At 44.8% G+C, this 17,541-nt stretch overlaps 2 protein-coding genes across 5 annotated transcripts in view; both read right to left on the bottom strand.

Annotated features, from left to right (window-relative positions):
• Positions 1 to 3,688, bottom strand: part of LOC135555313 (potassium voltage-gated channel subfamily H member 6-like) — a 49,055-nt gene extending 45,367 nt beyond the window's left edge. For 2 of the 4 annotated variants that reach the window (XM_064987649.1, XM_064987651.1), the window contains exon 1: positions 3,007 to 3,688. In XM_064987649.1, coding sequence (XP_064843721.1) covers positions 3,007 to 3,082 — 76 coding nt within the window. In that variant the 5' untranslated portion in view covers positions 3,083 to 3,688. The remainder of the gene's footprint in view (positions 1 to 3,006) is intronic. The other 2 variants (XM_064987650.1, XM_064987652.1) reach the window with 1 other exon arrangement.
• Positions 3,689 to 13,922: 10,234 nt separating this feature from the next.
• Positions 13,923 to 17,070, bottom strand: LOC135555312 (glial fibrillary acidic protein-like). Its single transcript, XM_064987647.1, has 8 exons — positions 17,014 to 17,070; positions 16,781 to 16,876; positions 16,474 to 16,635; positions 16,162 to 16,287; positions 15,780 to 16,000; positions 15,494 to 15,537; positions 15,231 to 15,316; positions 13,923 to 15,015 (listed from the first exon to the last, which is right to left on the bottom strand). The coding sequence occupies exons 1-8, from the start codon at positions 17,059 to 17,061 to the stop codon at positions 14,965 to 14,967; spliced, it is 834 nt and encodes a 277-aa protein (XP_064843719.1). The 5' UTR covers positions 17,062 to 17,070; the 3' UTR covers positions 13,923 to 14,964.
• Positions 17,071 to 17,541: the final 471 nt, after the last annotated feature.

Genomic DNA, 17,541 nt, shown 5'->3' with positions numbered 1-17,541 from the left:
GCCAGCACAGCAAATTAAACAAGCTGAAATCGTTTAACATGAAATTGAGGTGAAAAGCAGAACATTGCATCTTCTCTCTTTAATGTGGAGAAGGTTATTTTGAGCCGTACCCCTGTGGTCAACAGACTGCCTTCACACTGTGACTGAAGAACACTGACAGTGACAGGCACAGTAGTCACAGTCAGACTTACAGTAGCATAGAGATAGGCCACTACTGAGCTAGGTTATAGGCCTCTACTGAGCTAGGTTATAGGCCTCTACTGAGCTAGGTTATAGGCCACTACTGAGCTAGGTTATAGGCCTCTACTGAGCTAGGTTATAGGCCACTACTCTACTGAGCTAGGTTATAGGCCACTACTGAGCTAGGTTATAGGCCACTACTGAGCTAGGTTATAGGCCACTACTGAGCTAGGTTATAGGCCACTACTGAGCTAGGTTATAGGCCACTACTCTACTGAGCTAGGTTATAGGCCACTACTGAGCTAGGTTATAGGCCACTACTGAGCTAGGTTATAGGCCTCTACTGAGCTAGGTTATAGGCCACTACTCTACTGAGCTAGGTTATAGGCCACTACTGAGCTAGGTTATAGGCCACTACTGAGCTAGGTTATTGGCCACTACTGAGCTAGGATATAGGCCTCTAGTGACCTAGATTATAGGCCTCTACTGAGCTAGGTTATAGGCCTCTACTGAGCTAGGTTATAGGCCACTACTGAGCTAGGTTATAGGCCACTACTGAGCTAGGTTATAGGCCTCTACTGAGCTAGGTTATAGGCCACTACTGAGCTAGGTTATAGGCCACTACTGAGCTAGGTTATAGGCCTCTACTGAGCTAGGTTATAGGCCACTACTCTACTGAGCTAGGTTATAGGCCACTACTGAGCTAGGTTATAGGCCACTACTGAGCTAGGTTATTGGCCACTACTGAGCTAGGTTATAGGCCTCTAGTGACCTAGGTTATAGGCCTCTACTGAGCTAGGTTATAGGCCTCTACTGAGCTAGGTTATAGGCCACTACTGAGCTAGGTTATAGGCCTCTACTGAGCTAGGTTATAGGCCACTACTGAGCTAGGTTATAGGCCTCTACTGAGCTAGGTTATAGGCCACTACTGAGCTAGGTTATAGGCCACTACTGAGCTAGGTTATAGGCCTCTACTGAGCTAGGTTATAGGCCACTACTCTACTGAGCTAGGTTATAGGCCACTACTGAGCTAGGTTATAGGCCACTACTGAGCTAGGTTATTGGCCACTACTGAGCTAGGTTATTGGCCTCTACTGACCTAGGTTATAGGCCTCTACTGACCTAGGTTATAGGTTATGAGCTAGGTTATAGGCCACTACTGAGCTAGGTTATAGGCCTCTACTGAGCTAGGTTATAGGCCACTACTGAGCTAGGTTATAGGCCACTACTGAGCTAGGTTATAGGCCTCTACTGAGCTAGGTTATAGGCCACTACTCTACTGAGCTAGGTTATAGGCCACTACTGAGCTAGGTTATAGGCCACTACTGAGCTAGGTTATAGGCCACTACTGAGCTAGGTTATAGGCCACTACTGAGCTAGGTTATAGGCCTCTACTGAGCTAGGTTATAGGCCACTACTGAGCTAGGTTATAGGCCTCTACTGAGCTAGGTTATAGGCCACTACTGAGCTAGGTTATAGGCCACTACTGAGCTAGGTTATAGGCCACTACTGAGCTAGGTTATAGGCCACTACTGAGCAAGGTTATAGGCCACTACTGAGCTAGGTTATAGGCCACTACTGAGCTAGGTTATAGGCCTCTACTGAGCTAGGTTATAGGCCTCTACGGAGCTAGGTTATAGGCCACTACTGAGCTAGGTTATAGGCCTCTACTGAGCTAGGTTATAGGCCTCTACGGAGCTAGGTTATAGGCCACTACTGAGCTAGGTTATAGGCACTACTGAGCTAGGTTATAGGCACTACTGAGCTAGGTTATAGGCACTACTGAGCTAGGTTATAGGTCTCTACTGTAATTGAAGTTCAGTGCTAATCTTAGCCATTCCTCTTTTTTAAACAACTGGATTTCTTCTTTGCTGAATGAATCAATAATGTTTTGTTTGAGTGGGTTGCAAAGAAATTGTGGGGCAGTTTCTGAGTGCGCAATAGTCAACTACGATACCATTTAATTCAAGACAAAAGCACGAAAACGAAGAGGCACTGTGGGTGTAAAGCGTGCTGTGATGAGCTGCATAAGGTCCTGTTCAAGAAGGATATCACTCAGTTATATGCACTAACAGAGTGTGTAGTAGTGGTTAGTGATCACATGCAAACTCTGTAAATCAAAGACATTATGTACTCTTTCTATCAGGATCCAGTGGTCTGACCAGTTTAAGAACGAGAGCATGTTAACTCATGCAATATAATCTAGTGCAGCATGTGAATTCATGCAACATGTGGAAAACATAGGCAGGTACAAAGACATACTAAACACACAAACCTATAGTATTAACATGACAATTCGGCATATTCAGCACATGTATATGGACATAACCTAAATTTGAACTGTAAATCAAATGTCGAGATAGGAGGAGTATCGCCAGAGGGTCTTGGACATTTACAGGGCAATGCAGTAACACCTGTTCCATGCCATTAACGTCCAGGCCATAGTACAGGGGTTACACCAACAGACAGGCTGGCGGGCGGGCGGACAGACAGACAGTCAGACAGGCGGGCGGACGGACGGGCAGGCAGGCAGGCAGACAGACTTAAACTGAAGCATCTGCTTGATTACAGAAACAGCCATGTAGCACTCATATTAGGATCAATAGAAACTAAAGGGGGGGGGGGGCACAAGAGACCACTAGACAAATGCATTTGTCTTTCCATTTTATTACACTTTATTACACGCATGGTTGAAAGGTTACATGGAAAAGGCATTCACTTTCATTTCTAATTGTTTGTTGTTGGGATTATACAGTTATAACAGCTTGCTCATGGTCACATTATGTTATTACTTTTTCAGTCATAATGTAAAGTGTGTCCACTTACTTTGTCCATCGAATTTCCGGATAATGGTGTCCAGATAAGTGTTCTGGAGGGCTACATGACCGCGTCTCACAGGCATTTTGACGCAGAAAGATGAGACTTCTCAGACGCATGAACCTCCAGAGTTTTAAATAAATCAAATTAAAGACGAAGTAGGGAAATACCCTATGCAAAAATGGCCCCGCATACAGGCGGGTGCAAAAAGTTGAATTCAATATGCGATGGCTGGTGAGCAAAGCGACAAGGAAATGTCACAAGGCAGCAGCGGCGAGGACCAGTTGCTAGGGTGATAAAAAAAAGGCGCTCGCTCCACAGGAGAAAGAACTGGAAGCCGGGTTTTGCTTGCGGTACACAGGAAAGTGTATTAACGGTATTTCCTAAGTCAAAAACGTTTCACTTTGCCTACAAAATAATAAACAGGCTCTACAATTAGTCTAGCCTTGCCAGTCGGTATCATCTAATGAAGAGGAGAAAAACCAACACCGCCTCCCCGTCAACAAGATAAAAGAGAAGGGAAAGAAAAGGGGTAAATCGAAGCCTTAACTGCTATGTTTCATCCGGACAGTAGAAGAAGCTACTATTTGGTGAATCTCGGATGCCCTCCCCATTTGACAGGGTTGACCAAGCACTGCGCGGGGCAGGGGAGTCATCATCCCATCAGACGCGCCTGCCACTTTTTGACAGTGAGCAGAGACACCCTCATCAACTGCTTCACTGCACATCACAAGTCTCTACGCTCAAAATAGTCGCCCCCCGTCTCTCTCTCTCTTTGGCCTCTGTAAAGCTCATCTCCTCGTTTCTCAAGACATACTTTTGCTGACTGTTTTCAAACATCTCTTACACTAAAAGGGCATTATCATAATTTTCACAATTTCACAGTTTTATTCCAACGTCACAGGGTGGAAATATATATAAAACACAGAAATCACGTTTTTGACTACACTGGGCCTTTAATTTAAAAAAGACAAACAAGATCACAATTCTGGGAATCAGCATCCACTCCTCATAAACAGCCACTGAACCAACTTGGTGAATAACAGCCCATTGATATGTCATGTGACAAGAGGCAGATAAGAAAAGATACAGATAAAGGTGAGAAAACTTAACATGGGCTGGAAGGTGTCATCAACACATCAAGTAGAATGCCTAATGCATGCCTCAAGTCATCCTGTCAAACCATTGGTACAAATTCTCCAGTCTCACGTCTCAATGCTCCTTCAACCTTCTGCTCCTTGACCCAGTCACTGATAACACTGGCGACGGTTGAGAAGATTGGAGAAGATTCACAGAAAATTATGTGAAACGGCGAGGGCACCTCGACTTAACAAGAGACACAGTCTGCGTATGTTTTGATGACAGTATATAGCAGGGCCCCAACCTAACCATTATACTACATGCTAATTACCAATATGGCAAGGGCCTGGACCTGTGGAGGATGGAGGGAGGAGTTATAGGAGGACGGGCTCATTGTAATGTCTGGAATGGATTGAATGGAGCGGTATCAAACATATGGAAACCAGGTTTGACTCCATTCATTCCATTCCAGACATTCCAGACAGCGCCCCCACAACATGATGCTGCCACCCCGTGCTTCACGGTTGGGATGGTGTTCTTCGGCTTGCAAGCCTTCCCCTTTTTCCTCCAAACATAAGAATGGTCATTATGGCCAAACAGTTATATTTTTGTTTCAACAGACCAGAGGACATTTCTCCCCAAAAGTACAATCTTTGTCCCCATGTGCAGTTGCAAACCGTAGTCTGGCTTTGTTATGGCGGATTTGGAGCAGTGGCTTCTTCCTTGCTGAGCGGCCTTTCAGGTTATGTCGACATAGGACTCGTTTTACTGTGGATATAAATAATTGTGTACCTGTTTCCTCCAGCATCTTCACAAGGTCCTTTGCTGTTGTTCTGGGATTGATTTGCACTTTTCACATACCAGTGTCAGGCCTGGATTCGCCATGCCCGACACTGGTCTGCCGTGATGTCATTGCATGCGTCATCCATGGCCTGGAGAAGGGTGGATTGTTCGTGAGGGAGCCTATCATATACAGTGCCTTGCGAAAGTATTCGGCCCCCTTGAACTTTGCGACCTTTTGCCACATTTCAGGCTTCAAACATAAAGATATAAAACTGTATTTTTTGTGAAGAATCAACAACAAGTGGGACACAATCATGAAGTGGAACGACATTTATTGGATATTTCAAACTTTTTTAACAAATCAAAAACTGAAAAATTGGGCGTGCAAAATTATTCAGCCCCCTTAAGTTAATACTTTGTAGCGCCACCTTTTGCTGCGATTACAGCTGTAAGTCACTTGTGGTATGTCTCTATCTGTTTTGCACATCGAGAGACTGAAATTCTTTCCCATTCCTCCTTGCAAAACAGCTCGAGCTCGGTGAGGTTGGATGGATAGCATTTGTGAACAGCAGTTTTCAGTTCTTTCCACAGATTCTCGATTGGATTCAGGTCTGGACTTTGACTTGGCCATTCTAACACCTGGATATGTTTATTTTTGAACCATTCCATTGTAGATTTTGCTTTATGTTTTGGATCATTGTCTTGTTGGAAGACAAATCTCCGTCCCAGTCTCAGGTCTTTTGCAGACTTCATCAGGTTTTCTTCCAGAATGGTCCTGTATTTGGCTCCATCCATCTTCCCATCAATGTTAACCATCTTCCCTGTCCCTGCTGAAGAAAAGCAGGCCCAAACCATGATGCTGCCACCACCATGTTTGACAGTGGGTATGGTTTGTTCAGGGTGATGAGCTGTGTTGCTTTTACAAAAAACATAACGTTTTGCATTGTTGCCAAAAAGTTCAATTTTGGTTTCATCTGACCAGAGCACCTTCTTCCACATGTTTGGTGTGTCTCCCAGGTGGCTTGTGGCAAACTTTAAATGACACTTTTTATGGATATCTTTAAGAAATGGCTTTCTTCTTGCCACTCATCCATAAAGGCCAGATTTGTGCAATATATGACTGATGTCCTATGGACAGAGTCTCCCACCTCAGCTGTAGATCTCTGCAGTTCATCCAGAGTGATCATGGGCCTCTTGGCTGCATCTCTGATCAGTCTTCTCCTTGTATGAGCTGAAAGTTTAGATGGACGGCCAGGTCTTGGTAGATTTGCAGTGGTCTGATACTCCTTCCATTTCAATATTATCGCTTGCACAGTGCTCCTTGGGGTGTTTAAAGCTTGGGAAATCTTTTTGTATCCAAATCCGGCTTTAAACTTCTTCACAACAGTATCTCGGACCTGCCTGGTGTGTTCCTTGTTCTTCAGAATGCTCTCTGCACTTTTAACGGACCTCTGAGACTATCACAGTGCAGGTGCATTTATACGGAGACTTGATTACACACAGGTGGATTGTATTTATCATCATTAGTCATTTAGGTCAACATTGGATCATTCAGAGATCCTCACTGAACTTCTGGAGAGAGTTTGCTGCACTGAAAGTAAAGGGGCTGAATTATTTTGCACGCCCAATTTTTCAGTTTTTGATTTGTTAAAAAGTTTGAAATATCCAATAAATGTCGTTCCACTTCATGATTGTGTCCCACTTGTTGTTGATTCTTCACAAAAAAATACAGTTTTATATCTTTATGTTTGAAGCCTGAAATGTGGCAAAAGGTCGCAAAGTTCAAGGGGGCCGAATACTTTCACAAGTAACTGTACCTTCCACCCTCATGTGGAGAAAGATTCCTCAATCGGCTTAAGGAAAGGAGAGTAAGGGGTCAGTACAGGGTGGTAAATTGTGGATGGGCCTGAAACCATGCTTGCACCATTTGAGCATGGTGGAACCTGACATTATCCCACACAATGACATAGGTCAAGCCATCAGCTCTACAGACATGATTTAGCCCATCAAGGAAGGTTACAAGGAGAGCTGCATTATATGATCCAATACGATGATCCACACCATCTTCCAATATAGCCGCACACATGGCGATGCTGGCCTCACGTTGTTCAGGTACTTGGTTGGTTGCCCGCTGGCCAACAAAATTCTGACCTCTCCTCCTTGTCTTGGCCAGGTTGAAGCCTGCCTCATTCAAAAAGAGGAATTTGTGATGGTTTTCCATCACCCTCTAAAAATACATTTTGGAAAGAGAATTGCTGATTACAATGATGTGGAATTTTTGGGCAATTTTTCACAACAGGCATCTTGAAACTAAACACGCCTGAACATACTCAGTCCTCAGTTGCTTCACTCTGTCTGCATTTCTTTCAAAAGGCACACAGTATAGCTGTTTTAGAGACACCTGGTGCCTTTTCAGCATGCCTGCAATAGTCAGCAAACTTATGGCTTCCACATTGTTGAACATGTCGTCACTGTCCAAGATGTGCTGTCGAATTTCTGTAAGGTGAATGTCATTTCTGTCCCAAACAAAATTGACCACAGCCCATTCTTGTTGGTCAGTCAGAATTTTGCCTTTGCCTCCCCTATTTGCCCTAGTCTCAATTCTGCAGGGAAAATGACAGTAAGAACACATTTTGTCACATCACCTACTCTGTGGTACACATTGGCATGCAGTTTTCAGTCATTTGACAACTGAGAGTAGCCTAATGTTTAGTGCATGCTGAAGACTTACCGGTTCTCATTGCGGAAAGTTTTGATGATTGAGGCCACGGTTGATCTTCTGAGGTTTGGTTGAATCATTGAAGCTGACACAGTCATTGTCATGCCATGATTTACAACATGGTCTACAACTATTGCTCAGATTTCATTGGACACTCTGCTGTTGCTGCCGCTGTCTTGGTCCTTGGCCTTGTCCTCTACCACGTTCCCCCACACCTCTCAAACGACGCCCACGACCACCTCTCAGAAGGGGTGCTTGTCCCCTGCCATTCCTTTGACCACCACATCTTCCTCATCTTCCTCCTCCCACTGCTTGACCTCTATTGTGGCCTGAATCACCTGCCGACTCCATGTTATCTCTGTGTTGCTGTCGGTGGATATCACTCATTTCACTATATACTCGTACCACAATGTGAAATCAATCATCAGTAACGAGTTGTCAGTATTGGAAAATAAATTACAAGGGCCTGCATACTTACACTCACCAGCCACTTTATTAGGTACACCTGCGTGTTAACGCAAATAGCCTGTTCCTTCGAACAGCGAATCATGTGACTGCCTGCAACTCAATATATAGAGTATATAGAGTAGAGAGCTTTAGATGTTTTTTGACCAAACATTAGAATGGACAAGGTGCCACACATGGTGGTTCCAGCATCTGGGATTTTTACACACCACAATCTCTAGAGTTTACAGAGAATGGTGCGATAAACAAAACACATTCAGTGAGCGGCAGTTCTGTGGGCAAAAACACCTTGTTAATGAGAGAGGTCAGAGGAGAATGTCCAGACTCAATCAAGCTAACAGAAAGGCCACAAATGCTCAAATAACAGCTGTTTAAAACAGTGGTGTGCAGAAGGGCATCTCTTAACGTACAACACCATGAATAATTCAGGCAGTTGTGGAGGCAAAAGGGGATCCTACCCAGTACTAGATAGGTGTACCTAATGAAGTGAGCATACAGTGACGTCAAATCTGAAAACACGGCCTGGAAAAGTGGTACATGGGACCATAGAAACAGGGTCTGATAAGGAATGATGATGAAATATTACATCCATAGATAATGTAGTCCAATTGGTTCATGTTCGACGGTAATTGGCGTCAATTGATCTCGTTACCCTGAAACTTTCATGATCTAAACATATTGTTTGTCAGTTTCCATAAAACTATGTAATGCAACAGTTACTTATCATTTTGAGCAGTTGTATCAATTAATAGTTAGATCATTGTAATGAAATGAATAGACAGTCATCTCAGATGTAATGTGTGAATTACATTTTGAAATGGTAATACTTTGATGTAAGTTGTGTCATTTTGAACAGGTGATTTTAGTTCAATTAACAAATTATCTTAGCTGTATGTGTATTGTATCCAAGCAATTGGAAAAAGTGTTAAAGTTTTGAAAAATGTTCATTTTGATCATCAGATGTGAGTTTTGTGCCTAAAGTTCTGAAAAATGACGTCAAGATTCTGAAATTAGTGCCAAGGTGATTGTAAAAAACTGTAATATGAATCATCCCAACATTGATTGACCTAAAGTTCCTTATTGTATGACCTCTTGATAACGATCGGTCGAGTTGTCAATAATCAACAAAGATACACTTAGTGTTTGATTGGTTGATTACACATATTTTGCAGATGTTATCACAGGTGCAGCAATTCCTATGTTTCTAGCTTAAACAGTGCAGTAATACCTAAAAATACAAAACAATATACACAAATCCCCAAAATAAAATGAAATAAGTGAAATAATATCAGAAAGAGCAATTTCAGAGTCCATTCTGGATATAATGGTGTGTTTATAGACAGTATGGACAGTACATGAATAGAAAAGGTGTGTACAGAAGTAGTTATATAGGATAAGCCTTTACTAGAATACAGTATATACATATGAAATGGGTTCAGTGACAATGTACATAGGGCAGCAGTCTCAAAGGTGCAGGGTAGTAACAGTGATTAAGGTTCAGAGCAGGGCAGGGTACTGGGCAGAGGCCGGCTACTGGTGACTATTAAACAGTCAGATGGCCTGGAGTTGGATGTGTTAATGGACTTGGTGTGTGTGTGTGTTTGTGTGTTTGTGTCTGTGTCCGTAGTGTGCCTGTGTGTCCAGAGTGTTCATATGCATTGGTCCATTGCTTTAAATGTAGTACCATCTATCATTTTAGGTGGATGTTACAGACATGTCTCTCTGTCGTCTCCTGTAGCTCTGATGTATGCCTTTGGTAACGTGTGTGTGTGTGTGTGTGTGTGTGTGTGTGTGTGTGTGTGTGTGTGTGTGTGTGTGTGTGTGTGTGTGTGTGTGTGTGTGTGTGTGTGTGTGTGTGTGTGTGTGTGTGTGTGTGTGTGTGTGTGTGTGTGTGTGTGTGAGTTTACACAGGCAGCCCAATTCTGATATTTTTTTCACTAAATGGTCTTTTGACCAATCAGATCAGCTCTGAAAAACCTCTGATGTGCAAAGATCTGATGTGATTGGTCAAAAGAGCAATTAGTGAAAAAAATATCAGAATTGGGCAGGCTGTGTAAATGTAGCCTTAGTGTGTCAAAAGTCGCTGCAGTTGTTTATGGAGTCTGCTAAAGAATCAAAGAGACAGAGAGAGTTGCTTTAGGGTGGTGGTGTTTGGTGGAGGGGTTGACGTGCTTGTTCTGTGTTTTGTCTCAATGGGCTTGATGAAATGAGGGCTAAAATTAACCAACAAGCACACATGCCTTCCCATGACCCTTTGGTGACAGGGCCGAGTAGTGCAGGAATGTGTAGTGAAGAGGGGAGAGGACAAGGGGGCTGAGAGGAGAAGGGTGCTGGCTGCAACACAGAGATAGGGCATGTGTATGATGCTCACACATCTAGCATCTCATTACCAGCATTAGTTCTCTGTGTACCTTTACATAATAAGAGCTGAGTACTGGAGTAGTGATTGATGAGAAAGAGTGCTTGATGTTCTGCGCTGATACAAACAAATGCATTAGGGAGCTCATTATGGATTCTGTTAGCGTAGAGAGCTAACAAACACACACTAGTGTCAAAAAGTGTCAGGGAAAGAAGACGGCAGCATACTCATTATCCTCATTAGAATGACTATTTGAGTACAAATGATGGGTCATTTTAGACATCCTCTCTCATGGAGTGAAGAGGTCTGTATTGCCAGGAGCCCTGTGAGTGCATAAGCCGTGGTTGGATTGTACAGGGTTGTGTGATGTTTGGGGTCAACAAGCCGTGGTTGGATTGTACAGGGTTGTGTGATGTTTGGGGTCAACAAGGGAGAGGATGTAGTGTGGAGGATTTTGAGAAACACACTCTTTAGGTAACTTCATTGTCACCCCTTTCTCTTCGTAGTTCTACAGTAAGTATAGCTGCTGAGGAGAAAAAGCTCTTCAATAGTAACCAGTCCTTACCCCCACCTCTGAAAGATTGTCTGGCAAAGTTTCAGTGGGCCAGGCGTCAGGGCCACACCCTGGTGGAGTGAGTGTTTTATCTAGCCAGAATTCCTTCAGCTCGAGGCCACCTCCATCCCAGACCTGAGACACGCCAGTCCACTGACAAGAGCCAGGCTAAATAGACACATCAAATCAAATCAAATTGTATTTGTCACATGCGCACAATACAACAGGTGTAGTAGACCTTACAGTGAAATGCTTACTTACAAGCCCTTAACCAACAATGCAGTTTTAAGAAAAGTAAGTGTTAAGTAATTAAAAAAGAAATAAAAGTACCAAATAATGAAAGGGTAGCAGTAAAATAATAGTAGCGAGGCTATATACAGGGGGTGCCGGTACAGAGTCAATGTGTGGGGACATTGGTTAGTCGAGGCAATTGAGGTAATGTGTACATGTAGATAAAGTTAAAGTGTATATGCATAGATAATAAACAGAGAGTAGCAGCAGCGTAAAAGGGGGGGGGGGGCAATGCAAATAGTCTCGGTAGCCGTTTGATTAGCTGTTCAGGAGTCTTATGGCTTGGAGGTAGAAGCTGTTAAGGACCCTCTTGGACCTAGACTTGGCGCTCCGGTACTGCTTGCTGTGCAGTAGCAGATAGAACAGTCTATGACTAGAGTGGCTGGAGTCTTTGGCAATTTGACACTGCCTGTTATAGAGGTCCTGGATGGCAGGAAGCTTGGCCCCAGTGATGTACTGGGTCGCACGCACTACCCTCCGTAGTGCCTAGCGGTCGGAGGCCGAGCAGTTGCCATACCAGGCGGTGATGCAACCAGTCAGGATGCTCTCGATAGCGCAGCTGTAGAACTTTTTGAGGATCTGAGGACCCATGCCAAATCTTTTCAGTCTGCTGAGGGGGAATAGGCATTGTGGTGCCCTGTTCACAACTGTCTTGGTGTGTTTGGACCATGATAGTTTGTTGGTGATGTGGACACCAAGGAACTTGAAACTCTCAACCTGCTCCACTACAGTACTGTACTGCACGCAAACACACACACACACACACACACACACACACACACACACACACACACACACACACACACACACACACACACACACACACACACACACACACACACACACACACACACACACACACACACACACACACACACACACACACACACACACACACACAAACACACATACACACACACACACACACATGTGCACATACACACCAGTGGCGGCTTCTGAGAGGAGCTACAGGAGGACGGGCTCATTGTAATGGCTGGAACGGTATAAATGGGACAGAATCAAACACATAAAACATATGAAAAGCACATGTTTGACGCAGTTCCATTTTTCCATTCCAGCCAATACAATGAACCTGTCCTCCTATAGCTCCTCCCTCCTGCCTCCACTGATACACACACACTAACACACAGAAATACATTAGCTGTACAATGAGCAAAGGATGGCCTCTGCGTGACTGGGACTCCTATATACCTGCCCAGCACATACATACACACGTACGCATGTTTCCTCCTTCAACTCCTTTCTGGCAGTTTGTCAGAAGGGGCCCAGAGAGCAGTGTGTATGGTGAGGTGGTGTGTGTGTGTGGAGGGGGGGGCACTGAGAGCACTTATATAATCTCTGTTTGAGTCATTGTCCTTACAGGAAGACTCAGAGAGTCTGGGCAGGCAGTGAAGTGAGGGGTCCTTGAGGGCTGAACGTGTGGATGGGTTGTTAGATCATTCAACAGAGTGTTAGAGTCTGACCCCGTCTGTGAGAGAATATACTGTCTATGTGCTTCTGTAGGGGCCTGGGCAGAGCACTGACAATGACACTGACAAGTGACGATGACAGTTCATCTAGGCTTTGGTGCCGAACCCTCCCACCTCAATTCCCCTCGCCACTGGACAACAACCAACGTAGTGATGATGATGATGACCCCTCCTGTCAATCTCAGCGGTCTGCCATGCCAGTCATCATCTCTCCTACATACTGTACCTCTAATGTGGAACCTGATACAGAGATTGGCTGTCAGACTCAGTTATATTCATTCACCGCAGACAGATACCACTAACAGGAGCCTACATATGGATGGATGATTATCATTATGATAAATGACGCATGTTGATTATGACTATGTGGGTTTTATTGATTATGATCAATCAACAAGTGCCCAACTGTCCTCCTGAAGTCTGGCGCCCCACACAACGAGTTTCTAACGTGGTGTACGCACATCAACAACTTGGAGGTGCTGGGTATGTAAAATAAAGTCATGAAAAAGGTTGATCAGTGAGCTGGTACTGTATCCATCTTCATTTCATGAGCACACGCAATCATACAACGGTACACATTCAATCCAAGCAGCAGCTTGTGTTGGACTAAAGAAAGCAAATAAAAACTGTCATTCACAAAAGACTCATTCAGACACAAATACTAATCAAACAAAATGGCTTTATTGTTGTTAGCGGGTTGTCATAATGTTGGTCAAAACTAAGGTTATATTCACATCTTGTAGGTTTTTCTTAGACCTACTGCGGTGTGGTTCAGCTGTGGCTACTGTAAGAGGCAGACAAGAAGAGAAGAAATAGTATCTAGAGCTGACGGGTGAAGACACGAAGGCAAAGCAGAGGGAAGGAGATGTGAAAGAAACTCAGGCACATTAGAAGACGGTTACGGTTTGTGTTTAGTGAAGAATGAAAAGCAGTCTGTAGTCACCATCTGTACTGAATGGTAGGTGACAGGGGTGTCAGTTTGTTTATGTCAGCAGGGGTTCTAAGCAGAGGGAGAGAGCTGGGATTAACAGTTAGTGTTGTGACAGCCACCCGCCAACCCTCATCCTCTCCTCCTCTCCTTCAACCCTCATCCTCTCCTTCAACCCTCCTCCTCTCCTCTCCTCCAACCCTCCAACCCCCCTCCTCTCGTCCACCCTCCAAGCCCCCACCCCCCAGTGTTTCTTGGAGAGGGCTGTCATCAGGGAGACACCGTGTAACCCCACCCGCTCCACCACCACCAAGCTATCTCAGCAACACCCTCTTCTGTGTCTCTCTACAATCACTGACACTCCAGAGATGGGGCTGGGGGAGGAACAGGGGATTTCAGAGGTAAGGGTCTCGTCAATACTCCCTGTCTCACGTCCGTCCTGTCCCTCTCACCCCTGGTGCGTAAGTGGATGTTCCCGGGCGCTGTTCTAGTGTTAAAATATGATGTTGCAATGAAACAGTGGAACTAGAGATACTGCATCCAGAGAGAGAGGGGAGGGGGGGTGGATTGTATGACGGAGGGATGAAATGGATATGGTGTTTGGCCCTAGAGGAGAGTTACATCAGCTTCTTTCTTTTCACCAACAGTTCTGCCAAAAGCACTGTCATTCACATGTCATCTTCCTTGTCTGAGACCCATCCTGTCCACTGCTAACCCCAGCAACTGTACTTTCCTCTTGACTTCTCACATCCACTCAAACCACACAACTTCAGCACGACCCCTGCCACTCGCTGAATAACAATCACTACATTTCAAGGCCTCCTCTCTGGCTACTATCCAAACACATTGAGAACATGTCCCACTCTGATCTGTCACTATTATGAGCTGAACAAAATATACATTTCCAAGCATTAAGTATGTTAATCACAAAGGGTAGTAGTCCAAGACCCTTCCTTCTAAGGTGCATGGCCACACTTCCCAGCACTAAAGCCTATCTCCAGTTACAGCAATACAAAAATAATATTTTTGTGCAAAAATGCCAACAAGGATGCAATGAGGGATTTTTTTGTTTCAACAAAATGCAACTCCTAAGTATTTAATGATGTAGCATGGTCTGGGGGTGATGATGAAGAGGGGAGGAAGGGGATGGTGAGGTGGTTGCAACTGGGAGGACTTTGAGGTTTGGAGAAGAGGGAGGTGCCTGGTCAGGAAAGGGTATCATTATCATGCAAGGCCTCTAAGTGTTACTGGGGAGTGGGGACAGTATGACAGACATATAGCCAGCACCATTTGTGTCCTTTAAGGACTGTCAGGAATCTCCTTCCTCTCAGCTGTAGACTCCTTAATGATCTGAAACACAGAGCAGGGAACAGGGCATGTTGGGTTGTAGATGCAGCAGTAGGGAGGGACTGTCAATAAGTGATGATAAAATTGCATGTATTGAATAATACAATGTAGCATGCTGCCCTCTGGAGGAGCTAAGCAGGAAGCAAGCACATTCACACATCTGATATGGGAATAAATCCCCCATTGATTCATTCAATGATCTATGATGTTCTACATACCTCCCCGTCTCTAGTCTCCACAGTCCGCACTATGATGCTCCTCTTGACATGGGCCTCTGGAGAGAACTTAGTGTCTATACTGGTCTCTATACTCAGGGAGAGGGTGAGAGAGACGTTTAGCTTTCAGATGCCCATGAATCCAGTCAGAGCTGAATCCTAACTTGAGATTTATGCATCAGCACATCATTCATATGGCTGGGGTAAAATATTAAACGCCATGATAGACTACGCTAATATATCTGGGTCAGAATACCCTTACTCACCTCTGAACTGCAGGTTGGAGAAGCTCTGCATTGGAACAGTGATCCTGAGGAAGAGGAAGAGAGAGTATCAGTAACTACCAGCCACCACTTATTGTCTTTTCTTTCTTCATCACACTGTCCTCCCTACCCAGCTCATTATATCCACATTATTTTGTTCCACTTTATTCCCTCCAACACCCTCTCTCTCCTTCCCTCCTCCCTCCTCTCTTCCTAACTTCTACCCTCCTTCCTTTCCACCCTCCTCTCCGTCCACCATCCTCTTCCCTCTCCACCGTTATCTCCTCACCTGCTCTCCTCTCCCTCCAGCAGCTTCCTGTAGGTAGCGATCTCTATGTCCAGGGCCAGTTTGACATTGAGCAGGTCCTGGTACTCCTGCAGGTGTCTGGCCATCCCCTCCTTCAGAGTCTGGATCTCCTCCTCCAGATGACCCACCATATCCTGGTAACCAGCCGTCTCCACGGAGAAACGGTCCTCCATCTCACGCAGCTGCTGCTCCAGAGACTCGTTCTGCAGGAGAGGAGGAAGAGAGGGAGAAGGAAAGGAAGGGGGAGAGGTTTGGAAAGAGATGAAAGAGTAGAGGTGGTTCAGTTAGAGAGGGAGTCATGGAACTCATTATCTTCTCATGTCTCATTGTTGATACAGCACACTGCTCTGATTGGACAACTCACTGTTCCACGGAGCGCCTCCACATCACAGGTCATGGCCTGGCGTTGCCGGCGGTACTCGTTGCCCTCCTGTTTGGCCAATCGCAAGGCGTCTGCATTCCGAGTAGCTGCGTCGGTCAAGTCGGCAAACTGTGCATAACAACAAAAGGAGGGACAGGACACTTTAAAAGTCTGCATCTTATAGTGTGTTGTCAATGTGTGCATTGTGCAACACCTTGCTGTATGCATGTTTATCTGTATGGTAGTGTGTCTGCCTGTGCCTGTACAGTAATGTGTGTACATGTATATGCAATAGCCCAAGCTTTCTGATATGACCTTGGAGCGGTACCACTCCTCCGTCTCCTGAATGTTCGAGGAGGCCACGGACTCATACTGGACCCGGATGTCCCTCAGAGCAGCGGTCAGGTCTGGCTTGGACACGTCCACATCCACATGGACCTGCTGGGCCATCAGCTGCTCCTGCAGCTCACGCAGCTCCTATAGAGAACCAACCACAGGCTTACAGGTTAAAGGTCACCTCTTTCATTCTCTGAATATTCACTATTTACTCTAGAGATGGAAACAGAGGTTGGTCAGTAAGGACTAGAGATTGGCATAGAGACGAGGGGAAGCTGAAGCTCACCTCCTCGTGGATCTTCTTGAGGAAGGCAATCTCATCCTGCAGTGCATCTATCTTCCTCTCCAACTGGACACGGTTCAGAGACGCCTCATCCACATCCTACACACAGAGAATCCTTAGGTCAATGTGACCTGTATATTCCTCATATAAAAACACGGGCTGTGAAGATCACATGCAAAGAGGGACATGGTCAATAATAGTGACATTTATACAAATTATGGGAGAAATGTCCTCACCTGTCTAAAGGCGTTCAAGTTGCTCTCTGCATCCTGTCTAAGAACCATCTCATCTTGCAGTCTGATTGAAAGAGAAAGGGAGAGTGAGGAAAATTAGAAAACAGACAGATAAAAGGAGAGGCAGTGTTAGGGTGCACACTAAGTCCCCTCGTTGGTCACGAGGGATCCATGCACCTCAGATAAAACATCGTTTCAACCTATTCTCTATTGATACAAAGTCAATGAATCCCAGTCATCATCCCACCAATGACCCAATATATATGATCATGTTTTCCATCCATGATCAGCATATGATTAAATGTGTCTGTGTATGAATATCCTTGTATACATAATGACATGAATAAACTGATGATATGGACTGTTTGAGTAGCACTTGTCTTCCATGCTGCAGTAGCAGAGTTGGCAGTAGGTGGGCTGAGCTCAGCTGAATGGAGAGCTTACACATCATTAGCCATTCACTTCTATACATCAGCCTGTCATCAGCCTTTCCCACGGAGGCGGAGTTTACGCATTCAGAATGGAGCCAAA

Source organism: Oncorhynchus masou, chromosome 15 (genome assembly GCF_036934945.1).
Source record: "Oncorhynchus masou masou isolate Uvic2021 chromosome 15, UVic_Omas_1.1, whole genome shotgun sequence".
NCBI classification, from domain to species: Eukaryota; Metazoa; Chordata; class Actinopteri; order Salmoniformes; family Salmonidae; genus Oncorhynchus; species Oncorhynchus masou.
Note: the sequence above shows the minus strand (reverse complement) of the source record. Positions and strands in the feature narration are given on the sequence as shown.

What these genes read in the sequence shown, in the direction of transcription:
- LOC135555312 (XM_064987647.1), bottom strand. Translation starts at nt 17,061, where the DNA reads ATGGTTCTTAGACAGGATGCAGAGAGCAACTTGAACGCCTTTAGACAG. An exon ending in ACTTGAACGCCTTTAGACAG is followed by an intron (nt 16,877 to 17,013) that starts GTGAGGACATTT and finishes CTCTGTGTGTAG; the next exon opens with GATGTGGATGAGGCGTCTCT. An exon ending in CTCCAACCTGCAGTTCAGAG is followed by an intron (nt 15,317 to 15,493) that starts GTGAGTAAGGGT and finishes CCCTGAGTATAG; the next exon opens with AGACCAGTATAGACACTAAG.